General features: G+C 47.0%; 3 protein-coding genes and 1 non-coding gene across 7 annotated transcripts in view; 2 read left to right on the top strand and 2 right to left on the bottom strand.

Annotated features, from left to right (window-relative positions):
• Nucleotides 1–3,200: 3,200 nt before the first annotated feature.
• On the bottom strand, nucleotides 3,201–3,742 carry LOC115610551 (ribonuclease CL2-like). Its single transcript, XM_030492248.1, has one exon. The coding sequence runs from the start codon at nucleotides 3,711–3,713 to the stop codon at nucleotides 3,282–3,284; it is 432 nt and encodes a 143-aa protein (XP_030348108.1). The 5' UTR covers nucleotides 3,714–3,742; the 3' UTR covers nucleotides 3,201–3,281.
• Nucleotides 3,743–4,537: 795 nt separating this feature from the next.
• On the top strand, nucleotides 4,538–9,746 carry RPS3A (ribosomal protein S3A). Its single transcript, XM_030492247.1, has 6 exons — nucleotides 4,538–5,153; nucleotides 5,952–6,055; nucleotides 7,719–7,906; nucleotides 8,079–8,287; nucleotides 8,883–8,992; nucleotides 9,584–9,746. The coding sequence occupies exons 1-6, from the start codon at nucleotides 4,987–4,989 to the stop codon at nucleotides 9,703–9,705; spliced, it is 900 nt and encodes a 299-aa protein (XP_030348107.1). The 5' UTR covers nucleotides 4,538–4,986; the 3' UTR covers nucleotides 9,706–9,746.
• On the top strand, nucleotides 9,246–9,315 carry LOC115611076. The gene has a single exon (XR_003992450.1). It is a non-coding gene; the product is annotated as a small nucleolar RNA SNORD73 (small nucleolar RNA).
• Nucleotides 9,747–12,279: 2,533 nt separating the features above from the next.
• The window catches only part of SH3D19 (SH3 domain containing 19), an 85,631-nt gene continuing 78,455 nt past the window's right edge, over nucleotides 12,280–19,455 (bottom strand). For all 4 annotated transcript variants that reach the window (XM_030492245.1, XM_030492242.1, XM_030492244.1 and 1 more), the window contains 5 exons: nucleotides 19,118–19,305; nucleotides 18,812–18,864; nucleotides 18,105–18,291; nucleotides 17,078–17,175; nucleotides 12,280–15,689 (listed from right to left, as the gene is read on the bottom strand). In XM_030492245.1, coding sequence (XP_030348105.1) covers nucleotides 15,573–15,689; nucleotides 17,078–17,175; nucleotides 18,105–18,291; nucleotides 18,812–18,864; nucleotides 19,118–19,305 — 643 coding nt within the window. In that variant the 3' untranslated portion in view covers nucleotides 12,280–15,572. The remainder of the gene's footprint in view (nucleotides 15,690–17,077; nucleotides 17,176–18,104; nucleotides 18,292–18,811; nucleotides 18,865–19,117; nucleotides 19,306–19,455) is intronic.

Below are 19,455 nucleotides of genomic sequence, written 5' to 3'. Positions count from 1 at the left end.
CCCTAGGCAGACTGCCAACCCCTTTCCCTATGCTCAGAGTCCTAGTGGTCTGTGTACACACGAAGGGTGACAAGACAGATCTCGGCTGGTGCCTGCGATCGCCATGGAGGACAGATTCCCAGGAGATGGGCAGAGTTGCTGACTGATGCATTTGTAGCACAGATGAATTTGGTGGGGAGGTTGTGTGCTTCCTACATGACATGAGGCTGAGACCCAAAGCCCCAAGACAAATACTGAGCAGGCAGTGCTGCTAGAAGCCCTCTTGCCCAGTGGTCTGGTGACCTCACCTCCCTGCTTCAGAGCATCCCTCAAAGGCAGAGGATATCTCAGGAGTAAAAGCCATCCTGGTTCTCTGGAGATGCTGTTATATGAGATCGCTTGGCCAACAGCACTTCTCACCCTGCGTACTCATGTGTGCAGGGACATGCCCTGCTGGCTGCACAGGTTTGCCCAGGACAGGCTCAGTTCTGCTTCAGCTCCTTGGCAAGCAGCAGCAGCATGAGGCCATAGGAGAGGGTAAGGATGCTGAACATAGCGCAGGTGAGGGGCCAGCACTGTGCCCTTCCTTGAGCCAGCAGGGGCAAGAGACGTGATTTATTTTCAAGGCATAACCCTATTAGGAACTCCTTATGCTCTTTTGGTGTTGAGACCAACGCCAGATGGAGACAGATCCTCTCATACCTCCCAAGGTTTTGGGACATTTACAACAGAGACTGACACCACTGGAGACCATCCCCTGTGCTGGTTCCCTTCAATCTCATCCCAGTGCTCCTGAGACATGAGGTATGCAGCTCCAAGGACCATGCACAGGAGCCAGTGATGGGGAAAAAATGTCTAAGGCTGCATGCTGTTCCCCTTCCATCCCATTTCACATGATACGCAACCCACACAGAGAGCCAGCTCTTCTCCTGGCATCTCCTTCTGGATGATGCTTTTCTGATCCTTCTTACAAAGCCATAAGCTACAGCTATAGCTTTTCTGATCCTTCTCATGAAGCCAGCAGATCAACTGGTGCTTTGCCTAATAGATAGAATACCTATCTATTAGGGTATGATCTGCATTGCCACTGGCTGCCAGAAAGGGTGGATGTCTTAGCACTGTCAGGATGTTCCTGATGCTTTTGTGGCTGAGGTTTTTTCTTCCCTTTAGCCTTCACAAAAAACAGACACTAACATATGCTGAAGAAGCAGAGTTGCTTCTTGGGGGAAAACACAGCAGAGGTGTGAACTAACAGCACAATGATGGGATGGGATGGGATGGGATGGGATGGGATGGGATGGGATGGGATGGGATGGGATGGGATGGGATGGGATGTGTGGCAGGGGTGGAGCTGCCCTGCAGGCAAACAGGAGATGCCAGGAACAACCCAGACTTCCCAGCACATGCAGGTAGACCCAGCACGCAGTGCACCCCAGAACTGGCATTGCTGCTCTGGGACTGCTACTCAGAGCTGTCTCCACAGTATGGGTGCCACCTCTCCCATGCTCTTTGGAGTCTGCAGTTGTAGGCTCGTAGGGTAAATCACAATGGTGATATTTTAATCTCTCTGTATCAGGATGACCTGAGCTGCCAGGAACAGGAGGAGAGGCTGGAGTCCTCCTCCAAGCCTTGAAGAACAAAGGTAGAAAGAAACAGCAGAGATCAAATCCTTGTACTTGCAGAGACCCCAGGCATTCCCTCCTGAAAGGGTCAGCCCACCCAGCTCCTCCCATGTGAATCTGCTGGAAGTCACCAGGACAGGAATGCCCTTGAAGCCCCTGAAATACCCCAATTCCTCTCCAGTGTACAGGGAGTAGAGCTCTCCTCGCTGGGACAGGGCTGAGGGTTGGAGCTCACCAATCCATGACGGGTCCTCCAAGTGCCTTTCTGCTGAATTCTGAAAAAAGGAGCATCTGAGTTACTCAGGGCACATGAGGAAGAGACCTCTTGGACAGGGAGCAATTTTGAAAGGCATCAGGAAGACCATTTGCTGCACTCTTCCTCCTCAGCCACAATTTATGAGTGCGTTTGGGCTGTCAGCACTTCCATTGCAGTCCTCAGGGCTCCATCAGCAATAGGACCAGAAGAAAGAGGACTCCCAGCCTGCTGGGTTGCTTTAGGCAGAATGTTGCCATCAAGTGGAGGGAGGTGATCCTACTCCTCTGCTCCACACTACTGAGACACACTTGGAATGCTGGATCCAGCGGTGGATTCCCCAGTACAAGACAGACAGGAGCATACTGGAAAGAGTCCAGCAAAGGGCTGATGATGGTAAAAGGACTGGAGCATCTCTGGTAAGAGGAAAGGCTGAAAGAGCTTAGACTGTTCACCCGGGAGAAGGCTCAGGTAGGGGGAACTTACCAATATACTGGTAAGTACTGATGGGGAGGAACGGAGAAGGGAGCCATGCTCTTCTTAGTGATGCCCAATAGCAGGACAAGAGGTGATGAACATAAGCTGAAACACACCCAAGAAAATCCAACCCAAGAAAATACCTGTCTGTGTATGCATGTGCATGCAGTGTGTGTGCTGTGTTTCTGTATTGTGTGTGTGTTATGCGTGCGTCTTTGTGCTGTGTATGCGTGCTGTGTGTAGAAGCGTGTTGTGTGTTTTGTGTTGTGAGTGGTGTGCATGTTGTGTGTTGTGTGCACAGTGAATGTTTTGTGTGCGTGTGTTTTTTGTGTGTGCTCCGTGTGTGAGTGGGGTGGTGGTTCAGGATGCTTGGCTCCACGGGAGTGCCAAGGGGGGCCCAAGAGCAGCCTAAGCCCCAGAGGGGCCCCAGATAGGGTCAGAGGCATGTGGGAGAGGGGACTGTGGGGCACATGAGGGTTTATGGGGCAGGCATGGGGGAAGTTGACGGTACCCAGGGGGTTGTGAGGCATATGGGAGGTTGGAAGACCCTGCAGGAGCTATGGAGTATCCAGGACAGCGAAGGGTCAGGATAACAGGGGAGAGAGTTGGGTGCATATCCAGGGGATCAGGTGGACCCTGGGGGGCATGACGAGGCACCCACGGGAATTGTGGAACACCCAAGAAATGGAAGTCTATGTGGCACAGGAGAGGTCAGAGGCACCTTAGGGGGCTATGGGACACCCAGGAGGTTGGGAAAGCCCAGGGTTTTATGAGGCACATGGGGAGCTGTGTCCACCTTGGACAGCGTTGGGAGCACCCAGAAAGGGGTAGGATCGCAGGGTCCCCCAGAAGCTGATGCCAGAGCCCAGGCCTGTGGCATCTCCTTTATTGCAGGCCCCAACATAGCCTCCAGTGGGAGGGAGAATCCACGTCCCCCTCCATGTCAAGCCTCACTGGGGGGGAGCATAGGTGCCAGCGAGGTGCACGGGCAGCCCGTCACGGCAGGAGACACGCACGTGGTGCTGGACCTGCAAGGCCCGGTAGGAGCAAGGAGGCCGGTTGTCCCCCCCGCGCAGGCGGCACGCCGTGAGGCTCACGGGTGTTGGGGTGCTGTGGAACCCCCCTGCGTCGGGCGCCTGGGTGCAGGCAGCCACCAGCTCCTCGGCCGGAGCGTGCACGAAGGTGTTGGAGGGCTTGCAGGGCCGCCCCAGCGCCGTCACCCGCCGCCGCGCCAGCATGATCTCGCAGTAGCGGTGCGCAGCGAGCGTGAATGTCTGCGGATGGTCCACGTGCTGCCGCAGGAACTTCTCGTAGCGGGTCTCACCCACTGCTCCTGGCAGCGCCACCAGCACCAGGGCCATCCACAGGGTCCAGCCCGCCATTGGCACCTGTGGGAAGCACGGTCAGGGACATCCGGACTGCTGGGACCCCGACTGGAAACCCAATGCTGGATGCTCGATTCCTTTGCAGATTCCCCCTCCCAGACACCTGCGTCTCTTACAAATCCATTCAGAATACATGTGGACCCCCCTTGGACACCTGGGCTTATCTGTGGATTCCACCTGGATGCCTGGGTCCCCTACAGAACAGCCCATGGACACCTGAGTCCCCTACAGTTCTGCACTCCCCAGAAGCCTGTGTTCCCTATGGAACCCCCCCTGGATCTTTGGATCCCCTATAGATCCACCCCATGCCCCAGCACCCGGATCCCCTACATATCCTTCCTTCCCCATCGGATGCTTGGGTTCCTCACAGTGCCCTCCCGCAGACACTCTAGTCCCCTACACACCCCTCACCCGCACCTGTGTGTGCGTGCCTCAGTTTCCCTTATGGCCTCAGGGTCTCCGGGATCCCTCCCACTCTTCTGCATCTCTTTTATACTGGGCCCAATGGGCAAGGGTCCAGGAGGAGGGGCAGTGCAAAGAGCAAGGTCCAGTGGATGTGTGCGGGGGGCCAGGCGAGGCCCCACTCCGCTTTGTGCCCTCCCCCAAGGTCATTAGGCAGTCATTAACGAACCAGTAACTGGCTGCACAAGTCCCCTGGGATGCCCCCTGCCCATGCTGCCTTGGACCATGCATTTGGCCTTGGCCACGTGTCCCACAGAGGGGCAGGACACCTTGGTCCCCTCGGGCGCAGGACGAGACACTCGGTTCCCTGGAGAGGCAGGATGTCAGACGCTCCTGCCCCTCTGGGACGATGCGGTATGTCCGTGGCTGCCCTGCACTGCTTCAGGAGCTGCGTCCCTTCCCCTGCACCCCCGTGCACGCAAGTCTGTGCCCCTGCGAAGTGCCCCACCGTTAGCTCACATGGTCCTGGCTGCTCCACCGAGGCAGAGACTAGCAAAGAGCCTCCTTCCCTCGACCACCAGGGAGAACCTAACGGAGCTGCGAAGACATCCCGTCTCCTCCTGAGGGAGAGGCACCACCTCCCCCAGAAGAGCTGGGAAAGCTCTAAGACGAGCCATGATGAAGGCGGAGAGTGCCCTGCCCTGCGGTGACACCTCTATGGCTCTGCGGGTCTCCCAGGGCGGAGGAACAAGCTTGGGTGCCCCACGGGCACGGCGCCGCCGCCGGCGCCCGCGCCCCCGCCCCACGCTCCCTCTTCCCTCCTCTGCCCCCCCTACCCCCCGCGCCGTTGGTTCTGCCCCGCTGTGGTATGTCCCGGCGAGACGCGGTCCCGTTCTCGCGAGCGCGCAGCCCCGCTCTCGTACAATCTCGCGCGATCGGCTGGTTCCGGTCTTTTCGCGTCCAGGGCGGCACTATGGCGGTGGGCAAGAACAAGCGCCTCACCAAGGGCGGCAAGAAAGGCGCCAAGAAGAAAGTGTAAGGGCGGCCGAGGCGGGACGGGATGGGACGGGACCGCGCGGGGCCCGGGGGCGCCGGGCGGGGCGCCGCGGCGGCGGGATGCCGCAGATGCGGGGCGGATGGCAGGAGCGGGCCGCTGCTGTCATGGCGGCGGCCGGGCGCGGACCTCGCTGCATGGCGGCGGGAGAGGGGGAGGGCTGGGGCCGCTTTGGGAGCGCGGGTCCCGGCCGAGCTCGGTCTCCCGTAGCCCCGCCATGTGCGCGCTGCCCCGATGCGGGGAGCGCTCCGGGCGGGCGGGAGGGCGGGCAGCGGCAGGGCTGTGCCCCGCGTCCGGCACCGGCCCCAGCCCCGGCGGGGATGCTGCGAGCCGGGGACCCAGGCCTGGCGGGTGTAGCGTAGTTTGCTCGCTGTGGAACAGGGGCTCCAGGGGAGTGCGGTGGTACACGCTGTGTTGTATGTGATGCATTTTGGCTGCAGAAGTCAAGGAAGGAAATGGGGTGTTCATGAGGAAGTTAAAAAGCACATTGCCTGTATCGTTTCTGAGCAGTAGCTGGAAGTGTAGCGCTGTGTGGTTTGTCATCTCAGCTTCATGGTGTCTCTGCAGTTGATTTCGGTGTTTCTAAAGTAAATTGAAATGAATGCCTGCCTCCCTGTAGTGTGTAATGCTGTCACTGTTCACGTACTTGCATGTTAAACTTGAAAGCACAAAGCGTTGCCATTTCCATTTCAAAAGGCATATGGGGAGGAACGTCTTCAGCCCACTTTCATCTGAGAAAAATCAGTAAACCAAATCTTTTCTGTTTTATTTAAATTAAGGGTTGATCCTTTCTCCAAAAAGGACTGGTATGATGTCAAAGCACCAGCAATGTTTAACATCCGAAACATTGGGAAGACGCTTGTCACCAGGACTCAAGGAACTAGTGAGTAGTGGGGCTTTATGTGATAAAGGGAGATGTGTTTGTTCCGTGTGCTGGCTCCAAGTGAGACCCGAGTGAAGAACTGCTGACAAATGGTTTTTACTCATGATGTTATAAAACTGGAAGTTTAAAAATAAGATGAAAGGCGCCTCTAACTTAATTGCTTGATTTGAATGACTTTTCTGAAGTCGACAGGGTTGTTTAAGTAAATGAGCTTAGTTGCAGGGAAGTTAATACAGTGTGCTCTGTGCTTGTCCAAGAGTTCCAGGCTGTGGCTAGGATACAGAAGGACATGCTTGAAGTTTCTAATGAACTGCTGCTGGGGTAGCCTCACGAGTTTGAGGGATGTTAAGAACTAAGGAGTCATTCTGATTGCCACAGAGGCAGGTGTGGAGACTGTTACGGAGTACTGTATGCAGTTCTGGTGTCCTCAACATAAAAAGGACATGGAGCTGTTGGAACAAGTCCAGAGGAGGGCATCGAGAATGATAAGGGGGCTGGAGCACCTCCCGTATGAAGACAGGCTGAGAGAGTTGGGGCTGTTCAGCCTGGAGAAGAGAAGGCTGCGTGGAGACCTCACAGCAGCCTTCCAGTACCTGAAGGGGGTCTGTAAGGATGCTGGGGAGGGGCTCTTCCTTAGGGACTGTAGTGGTAGGACAAGGGGTAACGGGTTTAAACTTTAACAGCAGAAGTTTAGGTTAGATATAAGGAAGAAGTTCTGTGAGGGTGGTGAGGCACTGGAACAGGTTGCCCAGAGAAGTGGTAAATGCTCCATCCCCAGCAGTGTTCAAGGCCAGGTTGGACAAAGCCTTGGATGACATGGTCTAGTGTGAGCCGTCCCTGCCCATGGCAAGGGGGTTGGAACTTGATGATCTTAAGGTCCTTTCCAACCCAAACCATTCTATGATTCTGTAAAGACCATGTTTGAAGAGACTGCAGTGTGAAACTTTCAGGTAAAGTGATCTCTAGAGCTGGAATTGCTAACTTCATGGGAGCACAGGTACACGTGTCACTGAATGATGGCGGCTTTCTGTATGATCTGGCACACCTCAGGAAAGGGGAGTCTCTGTTAGAAATGTAGCATGATCCGGATAAGAGGCACCAGTATTTTTGGAAGGTCAGCTGTGTAGAATGGCCAAATAGTTGCATTATACTATTCAGGTTTCACTTAAAGTTACAAAGATGAGCATTATTTTCAACTGTATACATGTGAAGTAAAAAAGGGTCATTGTAAACCAAGTTTGAGTGGGCCAGTGTTAAAGTGGTTGGTTGTTAGAGCTGTACTCAAGATGGTTGCTGCTGATTTAGCTCTGCTGAGCACATGTTTATCTTTTTGTTATTGTTCATAGTTTCCAAATGCTTTGTAACCACTTCCACTTAAAAAAACCCAGCTCAAAACTATCACGTATCCTGGGATTTGCTGTGTACTGGTATTTGTGTTCAGCATCTGATACAATTACCCTAAAAAGATTGCTCACAAAATTAACAGAATACAGTATTTGGTTCTATGATTTGAGTTGTTCTTGGTCAAGATGCATATAGACTTCAAAGCTGTGAAGCTAGTGGCATCACCTGCTATTAGAAACCATAAAATGGAAATTCAGTATTTGATTTGAATAATGCTTTTCTAATGTTAATGAAAGGTTTTATTTGTTTCATAACACAGAAATTGCCTCTGATGGGCTGAAGGGTCGTGTATTTGAAGTGAGCCTGGCTGATCTGCAGAACGATGAGGTTGCCTTCCGTAAATTTAAGCTGGTAACTGAGGACGTTCAGGGCAAAAATTGTCTGACCAACTTCCATGGAATGGACCTCACCAGGGATAAAATGTGCTCCATGGTCAAGAAGTGGCAGGTGTGTAAAGCGCGAGGTCTGTGTTGCTGCCAGTGCTCGGGGAAAGGAGGCAGCCACTGATGCATGTACAGCTGCACATGAAGTGGCAGCCGCAGATGTTAGTGAATGTCAGGTGGGGGGTGTTGAGCAACCTGTCCATCATTTGGATGCTAAATGGCTGTTTCTCTTTTAGACAATGATTGAAGCCCATGTAGATGTCAAAACGACCGATGGTTACCTGCTGCGCCTCTTCTGTGTGGGTTTCACCAAGAAGCGCAATAACCAAATCCGCAAGACCTCGTATGCCCAGCATCAGCAGGTGCGGCAGATCCGCAAGAAAATGATGGAAATCATGACCCGAGAGGTCCAAACCAACGACCTGAAAGAAGTTGTCAATAAGCTGTAAGCTCTGCCTCTGTTTTGTTGGGTTTTAGTCCCCTACAGTTTAAATGGTTGCTTGTTGGTCAGTTTTCCCTGAGTACTTGGGGAATGCAAGTGCTTCACGTAGTGTTTGGCAGAGATCAGGCAAGGTGGCTCTCGTGTTGAAAACCCAGCACGCTGTTCTGTTCAAGTACTCTGGGTCTCTGTAGAGTATTTGGCTTCCATCAGCCATCATGTTTGCATAATGCAGAATCAGGCTCTCCAGAGATTTTTCAATTCATGTTTCTACAGACCAAAATTGTAATTCTGATCGAGGCTGTGAATGTTCTGGGTTCTTCTGGTAGAAGGAAATTTTCCAAAGTGTGGTGTTTGCTTCCAGAAGTTTGGTTGCAGATTTGCTCAACATGAGCACGCTTGTACTATATCCCTTCTAACGTTGCAAGGAAAATGTCTTGGAATCTAAATGTACTTAAAGAACAGTCAGAGCGAAGGTAGCATTGGTAATACAAGCTTCTGTAGAATATTATGTGTTCTTAAGAATTATTCTAAGCCTGTGCTGCTGAAGAAGCAGGAACAATGTTTAACATTCTGGGGCTGCTGTGCTCTGATTTCTCAGGATCCCAGACAGTATTGGCAAAGACATAGAGAAGGCCTGTCAGTCCATTTACCCTCTTCACGATGTCTATGTCCGCAAGGTTAAGATGCTGAAGAAGCCCAAGTTCGAATGTAAGTTGATTCCTGCAGACGCTTAGTGCTCTTAGAGGAGGAGATGGGAAGCTGTTAGTTTAAAATGCATTTGCTCTTGGATAGATGTTAAAGCAGCATCATAAGCTTCAGTAGCTGTAGTAGTGAAGAAGCGTGTCCTTCTAGTGCAGCGTTTGACTTTCAGGCTTGACAGCCAAGCGGGGATCCTGCGCTTCAGAGGCTTTTGAATTCTTGCCTGAAACTGCTGCTGAATGCTTAAAAGTTTTGGCTTGGGAATGAGTGATGACAAAATGTTTCGGTCCCAAATGACATGGAATGATTCTATTTTCCCATTTTCTGACATTCCCATATAATGCAGCAGTCTGTTCTTAACTTTACCTGTTTCTTTTAAAGAAGTTTAATTTGCAGTTTCCTTGTGTAGCACTTCCCTGCTTGTTTTTGTCTGACTGTCGGTTACTGCAGCAGCATCTCCTTGCATGAGCCTTCTGGAGTGGCCTTGATCGTGCCCACATTGAATGTTCTGGTGGTTTAATTTGTATCTGATGAACAATTCAGTAATTTAAAACTACTTGGATAGGTGCATCTCTCACTGTTCTTAACACTTCTTTCTAGTGGGCAAGCTGATGGAGCTGCATGGAGAAGGTGGTGGTGCTAGCAAACCCTCCGGGGACGAGGCAGGCACTAAAGTAGAGCGAGCTGATGGATACGAGCCGCCCGTGCAAGAGTCTGTCTGAAACTAAAAAATGATGGAAAATAAAAGTTCTTACATACAGACCTATTGCTTGGTTGCCTGTATTGCTGCTAGACAGTGCTGCCACTGGGGATGGGGATGGGATTTTCATCAGGTAAACCCATTGCCTTAATTGAAGTAAAAAAACCCTGAACTTCCAGAGAACTGCTTTTCATGACTGGTGGTGTGGGATGGGTGGAAGAAAGCGGGTTGTCCTTTTTGAAAGGTGGAAAGTACAATACTAAGGGTTCTGAATGTTGGGGTTTCCCCAGGAATTTTGGTCCTCACAAAAGAGATCTTGTGGACATGTGCAGAGGCCGTTGCGGTGAAAGATGCGTCAAAGAGGAGCATTGTGCAGGGAAATGGGGCGCCACGCAGGGAAACTTGCTGTTTCAGGGGGGGTTAATATAGGGAAGTCTTAGGGATTTATCCATACTGCTTCCTTGAGAATTATGTATGTTTAAGCTGCTTGGTTGCAATTTGATACGATCTCATGGGATAGACTTACTTAAAGTGTCTCTGGAAGTCAAAAGGTGTCAAATAAACCTGAGTTGTAATTATGATATGGAAGCAGGGTTAGTTTTGAGCAGTGCCCAGGTGCAGGATATGCTTAAGAGCAGAGTTGTGTGTTCAACCTCTGTGAGAACTGAGGGGACAGCTGTAATCATGGTTGAAAACTCTGTGGAACTTAAGGGGGAAGAATTCTGCTGTAAGAAGGCAACAGTCAATGTTCTGAAAATAAAGCACACTGAAGTGATTTGCTGAGTAATTCTGAGTGCTTTTTGCATCACCTGGTGGTATTTTTGCTGCTTGTTAAGCTTATGCAGGCTTAAAAATTGAAAGAATGTGTGTTTCTGGCTAAGCCAAGTATTGTGCACTGTGGACATGTTTTGGTTAGAATTGGGCAGCAAACCTAAACCTGTGCTGTTAAATTGTTGGGAAGTAAGTTTGTGATTTAAAACCAGAGAATGAACAGGTTTTGAACTATTAGGGAAGGTCTCTGAGGTAGTGGTGGCTCTTGCAGTCAGCTCTCAAATAGCTTTGGACAAGAAATGGAGGAAAGTAATGGAATGTTACTGTTGCAACAAAGATACTAGGGGGAAAGTAGAGGGGTATACTTTTATATAGTATGTACAAAAGTAAGTGTGAGGGCTGTACTTTTCCATGTTGGGGACTTCTGTCTTCTGGTTGGTAATTCTGGTGTGGAGCAAATCAAAGGCAAAAAAATGTTTCCTAATTTACTTGGGGGACTGCAGAGATGCGCTGTCATGTTGTGATTCCAAGTTGCTGTTTTAATATGGGAGATGATACTAGAATAGCCCATGACTTACTACTCAGGTAACCATCTTTGCCACACTGTAAATGTAGCCTGCTCATTCTGCTTTTCAGTTTGTGTAGTGAGTCTACAGAACTGTCATAATGCTGAAGCAGGCAAAAGGAATGGTGCTGCTTTTTATCTGCTTTGCTCTTTCCATCTCTAGTGTTGAGGCAGATGTCCTTCTCCTCCAAGAGTCCCACACAGTCATATTTTTGAAGCCATATATTGCAACAAATGCCTCTTTGCTTCCTAACAAAAATGAGCACTTCTCACTGGAGCTGGAAAAGCAAACTGTGTTTTAGCACAAGTGTGGTGGGACTGATGATCTTTGAACCTGCTGCAGTAAGTTTCAGTTCAGGTGTGTACACATGTATCTATGTACATAAATTCAAGCCCAGCATCAGAGTAATATCTGTCAGCTTTGTCGTAATGGTCATGTGTTGGCTGTGTTGTCTCTGCTTGGCAGTAGTTCCACCAAACAAATCCTAAGGGACTGCAACTGACCTGTACCCTCCGGACTAGAAGAGTTAGAATCTGAGTACTTGTGTCTTTTATTCTGCTACTTTTTCCTTCAGCTGTACGTCTAAGAAGTGCACATTGCAAAAAGGCTAGTCCAGGGCGGTCTGGGGAAAGAACAAGACTTTGCTTTATCCATGTTGGGTTTTAATCTATATTTTGGGACAGTAGACTGCTGGCATTACCATGTGGACACTGTGGGTAAATGTATGTGTTTCATACATTTACACTGATTTCAGATGTGGGAGGAGGAAGCAGGAAGGAAAATTTTGTGCATCCTCTGTATTCTTTGTACAAATACCAGCTGAAAAAATGTGGTGTATGAATAGCAGCAATCAGCAGAATGCGCTGAAAGGATGCGTAGAATTGCTAATCAGCCCAGGGTCAGCCTGTGCATTCGTCTCAAATGATCTTGCCACGGTGAGTAATGCTTCACTGTCTTGTGTGATACCTGCAATGACAGCTGGCTGCTGCAGGTAGCAAGTATCATAGATTCTGCTGCAGGTGGTAAGTGTGAAACATACCTGAGGGCTGGAATAAACTCTGTTAGAGCCATAAGGATTCTCTGAGGGGTTTGGGCCACTTGCAAAGCGATGTGATACTACTATATTGTTTGTTTGGGGGTAGGTTGGTTGGATTGGTTGGTTGGTTTGGGGTTTTTGTTGCTGTTGCTTGTTCATTTAAGAAGAATGAGATCCATAAAGCTCGTGGGGAGCTCAGTGCTCATCAACTGCAATGCCAGTGTGACTTAATTATAAAAATTTTATTGGTTAAATACATTCTTAATTTACAGAGGTACTATAACAAACTTACTGGACTTACCAAAGATTTATTTAAGACACTTAATTGTACACAGAACACAGATGTCTTCCTGATGGTATCTCCAGAGGGTGGATCAAACAGAAAATGTTTTTGATAAATGAGGCTCTTACTATCATACTAATGTATGTGGGGTCTAGCAGAACTTCAAGGCTACAGCTGAAATTTGCTACTATATTGCAGATAGGATTTGTGCTCCACCTCATTCTCCCTTCTTTTTTGCAGATTCTGTACTGTACACCTTAGGAATTTTACATTACGATCGGCATGCAGCTTCATGGTGACATTAGGCATCAAGTATTAAGAAAATCCCTCCCTGTAAAAGCCGAGCATCGAACTTGTTTCAGTCTAAAGAACTAGGCTGTAGTAGCTGCTTGCAGTAATGCAAGCAGCCTTTAGATGGCACTCCTCGCTCTGAAGAGAAGGCTTTGCTGCTCTTCCTGCCCTGCGTGACAGGGAGGAGATGGTTCAAATAAAGCAGTGGCCTTGGTCAGGCACTGACTTTACACATTCAGTGGAAATTACAAAAACAACCGGTCAATACACAGTTATAAAAAGGGGGAAGAGGAAATTGGGAAAAAAAAAAATACAAAAAGTCAGTTCTACTTTTGAGACTTGTATCAAAATCTTAGAAAACTGCCAGACAAACAGTAAGTAAACATCATACACTTCAGCCTCATCCACCACCCCAGGGATGTGGTGGGTGTTGGGAGGACCTGGGTATCGTGTCGGGGTGGGCTTTGCTTGGTTTTACTGTTCTCCCCACACGGAGATCACTAGAGGGTCAGGGATTGCGTTGGCCTAGGTCATGTGGAATAAGCCTGTCCTCAGTAGGGTGACCTACCCAACGCTTGTGGTTGAAAACCCTTCAGTGGGCTTGCAGGAGCCAGGAAAGCTAGGCAGCTTTCTGTTTCCTTGGATTGCTCTAGGAGGAGATGGCTGTTTTATTGGATTAAACAACAAGAACCTTTGAATCTCCTGGCAGGAAAACTTGGGGAGTGGGGAAGGGTTGTCCTTGGTGGACCTACACTGAAGTTTGATTCCACAGGAGTTCTGGATAGGCTTGCTGGGGATGTTAAAACTGAATAACAGGTATATAAATTGTCATATTCCCATCTTTCTAGAATAGCAGATGATTTATAATTGTTTTTATGTTAATCCCGTTAATGAAAGCAGAAATCCAGTTTCTGCTTAATTAAAATGGTGTGATCCGCCTCCCCCAGTTGTGCGACTGGTATTGCTGCAGTTTAAATACACAACATTTCACATTCATGAAGCTTCTAGAGAAATAAAAAAAGGAGTACTAAGGTCTGTGTCTGTATTTGCAGGTACTGTGGCATAACTGTGATTCTGCAGAGTAAAACAGCACTGAGGACCTCATGCCTGTGCTGCATGTTCCTTGGGCTTGCTTCAGGTGAGCTCCAGTCTGCTGCTGACACTGGATGCCTGTTCCCTGCTGCAGGGGAGTCCTTGGGTTCAGTTTTAGCTGTGCCTGCTGTGATGGTAACCAAAGCACAGTGCACGGAGAGGGGAGGGCTGTCCTCACCAGTTTGCTTAGACACTAAGTTAGATGCACCCTGATCTTCAGCAGCAGCAGTTACTTGTCATGATATTACACCTCATATTGGTAAAGCTGTAGTCAGGCACATGACTAAGTCAAAACCATCTCAAGATCAGTCATGATGCCTCTAGTTTCCAGTCTCCATCCACCACTCAACTCTTGGCCCTTTTGCAACCTGAACTTCCAGACCCACAAGAAAATCCTGTAAGAGTATCCTGACACCTAGTGACCTGCATCTCTTCTGGAGTAAGGACTCATGCTCACAGCCTACCAATTCCTTTTTGCTACATAGTACGAAAGTGATGGAATACAGTCAGCAATGCAAGAGCCTTTGCAGGGAAGTTTTTTCTATTCCAGTCTGATGAAGTTAGCAGTTAATCAAAATGTGTTCCACTATTTTGTCAGAAGCCAGGTGTTACAAAAAAGGAATTTATAGGAACTTCTGGTAATAACATGAAGGTACATCAGTCATGTCTCCCTTAGTTTGTTGTTCAAGTCACACTGCTGCTTTTCACTAAGTGACTTTGCTTGAAGTAACCTCTTGCCAGGCATGTTTTCCTTAAGGCCTCAACAGACCATTTATAATGACGCTCAGTATAGTTGGTATGTGGTAACAAACTGGAAACTAATCCCATGTCTGCTGAAAGCTAAAACCAAGGCTGTATAATATATTCTTCATGTTAAGGACAGGAATGGTGTTACTGAAGTATGTTCCAGTGCTTGAGTGGCAAATGAAATGCAGGCTGAGTGAAAACTGGCTTTCCACTTTACACGAAGGGGGTGGAGGGGCAAATAGTTGGAATAGTGCAGCTACTGCATGGAGGGGATTTAGGAAAGCTCAGTAAAGGCCGTCTGTTACAACTAGCTGCAGCTGGGAAAGAAGGGCACGATGGTGCTTGAAGAACAGTGGGCAGCAGGAAAATCTAAACCTGTTTCTGGAACGGATTTTGGGGGAAGGAGGTCTAAGATGATTCATACCAATTTGAATATTATTCATTGAGAAGCAAAATACTTACAAGTTTTACTTTTGTGATCTTCCTTATAAGCATCTTGGGATAATAACAGAAGAATGTTACACAAGGATTTGCTTTGAGTCTCCCCTCTTACCCAAATCAAATTTGATATTTTTCTGCTATGACGTATCAGTTATCTTCCTTATCCTTTAAGCCATGAAACAAGTGGATTCTACTGCTAATGTGGAAGTCAAGCAGTAATGAAACCTGAATATCAAACTTGATCTACATACTGAGTTCTGTAATTAGATCTTAAAAACCAATTTTTAAATTTGAATTTTAAAAAGATTTGAAAGAAGCCCAAAGAAGCTTTATGCAGACTTTGTGCATGATAAATGTAATACCAGATAGTAAATGTACTAGAATGCTATTTTAAGTTAAAATGGTGTTGCACCACAGTATTTCCCTAGTTGGAAACCACTAAAATTCCTGCTTGTATTTGCTCTCAGAGCATTCATGAAGCATGACTACATACACTGTCACAAAAGACTCCAATTTTCTTATTTGACTTCAAGATACTCGTATGACTGTCTAGAAAAAGTAGTGCAAAACATCGATAGTCAAAACACGTTGATGTCTTTGCTGTGCCTTTAGGATAGAAAACATTCTCTCCCATGCGCAGGGAGTACAAGGAGAAGCAACGCTCATGGTGCTTTTAAAATCTGAACAAAGTTCTTGGGAAAGATCCCAGACTTTCCTTGTATCTCTCCACTCATCCAGTCCTCGTCCACAGATTCCAGCTCTGTTATTATCTCACCTGCCTGTAAGAGAAGGAGTAATGTGAGCCAGCGTAGCTTACCGTGCAATGCTAACACATGCATAGCTGATGTCACTCAGAAGCAATTAATACCAATCAAATAGAAGTAGGATGTGGCCAGTCTCTTCTGTTGGTTGTATCTCTGAGATTGTTTGCCCAAACCAGCTGAAGCTTCTCTTAGGGTAAATACTTGTCTATACTGAAAAATCACTGCCTTCCGGAAGGAAAAAACAGCATTGCTGGATAACTTCTTGCGTTGCTGAAGCTCTCCAGGCAGGTAGATACATAAGAGAGTTGGTTCACAGGTCCCCTGCCTCACTTGTTATTTGTGTGGTTCCCTGCTCTGTTATTAGGGTTTCTTTTCTGAAAACACTTCAGCTTTTTTTTTTCCCTTTCCCCTGTTTTTCCTTCTTTCAATTTAGTCCCAGTATTTCCCAGCACTTGGAAAGTTTCCAGAGGAAAGTTTCCTTTCCCCAAAAGGAAAGCAGTCATCTAAGTATCTCAGTGTGGCTGTTTAAAATGATCTGCAGCCCTGGTGTTTGATCTTTGCTCCTGTTTTCATCATCCCATGCCACACGCTTCATCTGAAGTACTGTCATGGTCCTGGCCTTTCTGCCAGTGCCTCTGTTCCCCTTTTCTGCTTTAAAGAATCATCTGTCCTTTCAGCATTATAAGCAGCTAGTGCTGGAACTAATTATTTTGCTAGTTTTAGAAGACAAAATAGTGTGTTCCAGCTGATAAACAAAATTTTGGGCTTCTTGTGTAAGTCAGTCTCCTGTTTCTCAGAAACTTGCTTTTCAGGACAAACTTACCCAAGTCATGACTTTGAATCTACAAGGGCATGCTCACTGTTTCTTGTTCATGCTTCTTAATACTATCTGGGCATCCACCAAGTATTTAATCTCTCGCCTTGTTCCTGTGGCAACTACGTACTGTGCTGCCAAACTTAGATTTTGCTGTACTAGCTGTCTCTTAGAGCCACTGCTGCTGTAGCACTGGCACTCTCACTATTATCCTCCTCCTTGTTGCTGTCTTTATAGTTTAAAAAAAGAGATGTTCCCTTGACCATATCAACTGATCAAGAACTGAAAGTACTGCAAAATAAGGTTTGCTTGTTTCTTGTCCTGTTTACTGGTTCAGAGAAGTCAGAGGAATTCTGCACCTCCTGACCTCTTTTCAATGTCTTCAGTGAAGACTGCCAATATGAAACAGAAGTGGTAAGGGCAAAAATTTGTTGAGAGGCCATTTATCAAATGTGTTAATATCTATTCCTATTACATGTGCTTTGTTCTTTCTTGTTCCAAACCTACTTTCACAGTGGATGAATCTTATTTTTTAGCATTCTTTAGCAGCATAAGACTTTTTGGCAAAATGTCTAAGAGAGGTACTTACTTTGAAAGAAAGCTCATCTTCATTTTCTCCATGAAAATCATAAAGAGCTTTGGCTTTTCCTTTCTTCCCTCCTACAGACTTTGACAGCTCTACCCTGGCTGCAGAACATGGACAAGACAAGTTATTTGGGTTGGAGTGAAATAAATCTGTTTCCAGAGAAGTTTTCTGTAGGTCTCCTGTTTTCTCCCCACTACTGTGCTACAGGCTGTCCAAATGTTATGACTATTGCTACTTGGCAAATTCACTGTCCTACTGGAATAAAAATCTCTACTGCCACCAGTTCATTTTACAGTACTAACGTATTCTCATAGTTCTGCTTCTAAGAGGACTAAAACAAAAGTTCACTTACTTAACTTTTCAATGGTAATATCTAGTAAAAGCTGTCTTTTCCTCTTTGTACTTGGAGATGAAGCAGCACTTAGTGTGTGCTATTTGCCAGTTAGGTGGAATTTATTTCCTGTCAACTTTCACTCATAGCTTTACTTGCAAAAGGATTTGGAAAAAACAGTGATATTTTATGTCCTCTGTGAAGGTTTTGACTACAGTGATTTGGGGACCAAACAGAAGCTTCAGGAAAGCAAGCAGCCTTTGTTCCTTGCTTCACCAAGGGCATTACAATAGATCTGTGCCAAGATGCAGCAGTTGTAGTTATTTACAGTTCTACCAGCTCTTTGGCTATGCTGCAGTGTTTTATTTCAGCTGAGGAAAACAGTGGTTCCCCAGTCGTCCCCCCCACCTTTTGTAACCCTGAATTCCTACTAAAGGCAGCTCAAGGGTCCTGTTTTTCCTGTGCCTAAACCACACTAAACCATCCTATAATCTGTATTACCTCCCAGATAACTTACTGACTAGAGCATTACATTGCCATTAGAAAGGGTGGTTCAACACTTAGTTTAGCTTTAGCATATTAAGGACTGCGGTGGTGTGTGGCTTGTTAATGCAATGGAATAGTTGGGTTCTCACAGAACTCTGGCATGACTGTCACAACCCAAGGAATAACGGGAATAATCTAGTAGGAGCACTGTACCTGAGCAGATCTGAACAAAAACTGCTGGGAAAATCCCTTCTTTTTCATTCAGTCTTCCTCTATACCACTCTGGATCTACTTGTTCCAGTATTTGGATGTAGTCGCCCTTTTTAAAGGATAAATCATCTTTGGTTTCTGCTGTGAAATCATGAAGCGCTTCGCACCACTGTACTGAGCGTCTGTTGTTCTATTCAAGTGAACAGAAGAAGTGCATTAATTTTAGAAGCATTAATGGTGCCCATAAGCTGATGGATGCTGGTGAAAGCAGCTGTACAGAACACAGGTGTCCTGACTTTCTCTCCTACAATAGTGTTGCTGCAGATGTAGATGAGAATGGCATTTCAGCAATTACCACAGAATGTCATCTGGGCTCAGACACATTCCTTTTTATCACTGGTGGCAGGGGACAGGATTAATCAAGTCAAAATTAGACCACTGCAGCAATACTTAAAATAGAGCTAACAAGAATTTGCTTCAGCACAAAGGATAAGAATTTACTGATGTTAATTTGCCAGAAGCTATGAATTCAATCAGTTTAGGCCAACTGTCAGACTTCAAGATGGGGCCGTGCAGCATTGTGTGCTGTGGGCATTGTGTTACGTTCACGGATAAAGTCGTGCAGCTAATCTGACATTAGAACAGAAAGTCTATGTAAAGCTATGAAACTGCTGTGTAAATTCTGGCCCTCATCTATGAAGTTTTATTACCTGAGGAAGGGAAGAAGAAACCTCCGCCTTGTTCTTTAGTGCTGCTCCTGTACCTACATAAGTAAAGCACAACTTAGAATAGCAGCAATGACTATTCAAAATGTTACTAATGATAGAGATTTTAGATATTCAAAGTGATTATTAAGAATAGCTTCTTAAGAAGTCCTGCTATTCCTTTTGATTTTTTTAATGTGTCTTCTCTCTCTTTCTACCTCCTTCCCACGCTCATTGTCCTTTTGCACTTTTCTCCTATACACATGCAGGACAAAACCACGTTCTTAAAGATTTTTGCAAACATAGTCATACGTGTTCCAGGCAGATCTTCAATTACTTCCACAAAGTTCAAGGGGAAGATTCCAGATATGCCTCTGAGCTCTCCTTTGGCCCACTCTTCATTTACATATTCTTTCAGGATAATAGTTTCACCTTCTGAAAAACTCAGCTCATCTTGCTGATCTCCGATGTATTCAAATCGTGCTACACATCTTGGGCCTCTGCACACAAAAAAAGAGAAGAAACTTACTTGCCTTATTCATTATCATTGCCCACTTAAAAATATGGCAGCATTGTTCAAAATATGGATTGATATAATAATTTAGATGACGGAATGCACTGAAGACAGAACGGGTGGAAAATTGGGGTCT

The sequence above is a fragment of the Strigops habroptila genome, chromosome 7 (genome assembly GCF_004027225.2).
Source record: "Strigops habroptila isolate Jane chromosome 7, bStrHab1.2.pri, whole genome shotgun sequence".
Classification (NCBI taxonomy): domain Eukaryota; kingdom Metazoa; phylum Chordata; class Aves; order Psittaciformes; family Psittacidae; genus Strigops; species Strigops habroptila.
The sequence above is the reverse complement of the archived record's forward strand: the minus strand, read 5'-3'. Positions and strand labels throughout refer to the sequence as shown.

What these genes read in the sequence shown, in the direction of transcription:
- LOC115610551 (XM_030492248.1), bottom strand. Translation starts at nt 3,713, where the DNA reads ATGGCGGGCTGGACCCTGTGGATGGCCCTGGTGCTGGTGGCGCTGCCA.
- RPS3A (XM_030492247.1), top strand. Translation starts at nt 4,987, where the DNA reads ATGTCCCGGCGAGACGCGGTCCCGTTCTCGCGAGCGCGCAGCCCCGCT. An exon ending in CACCAGGACTCAAGGAACTA is followed by an intron (nt 6,056 to 7,718) that starts GTGAGTAGTGGG and finishes TTCATAACACAG; the next exon opens with AAATTGCCTCTGATGGGCTG. An exon ending in CCATGGTCAAGAAGTGGCAG is followed by an intron (nt 7,907 to 8,078) that starts GTGTGTAAAGCG and finishes TTTCTCTTTTAG; the next exon opens with ACAATGATTGAAGCCCATGT.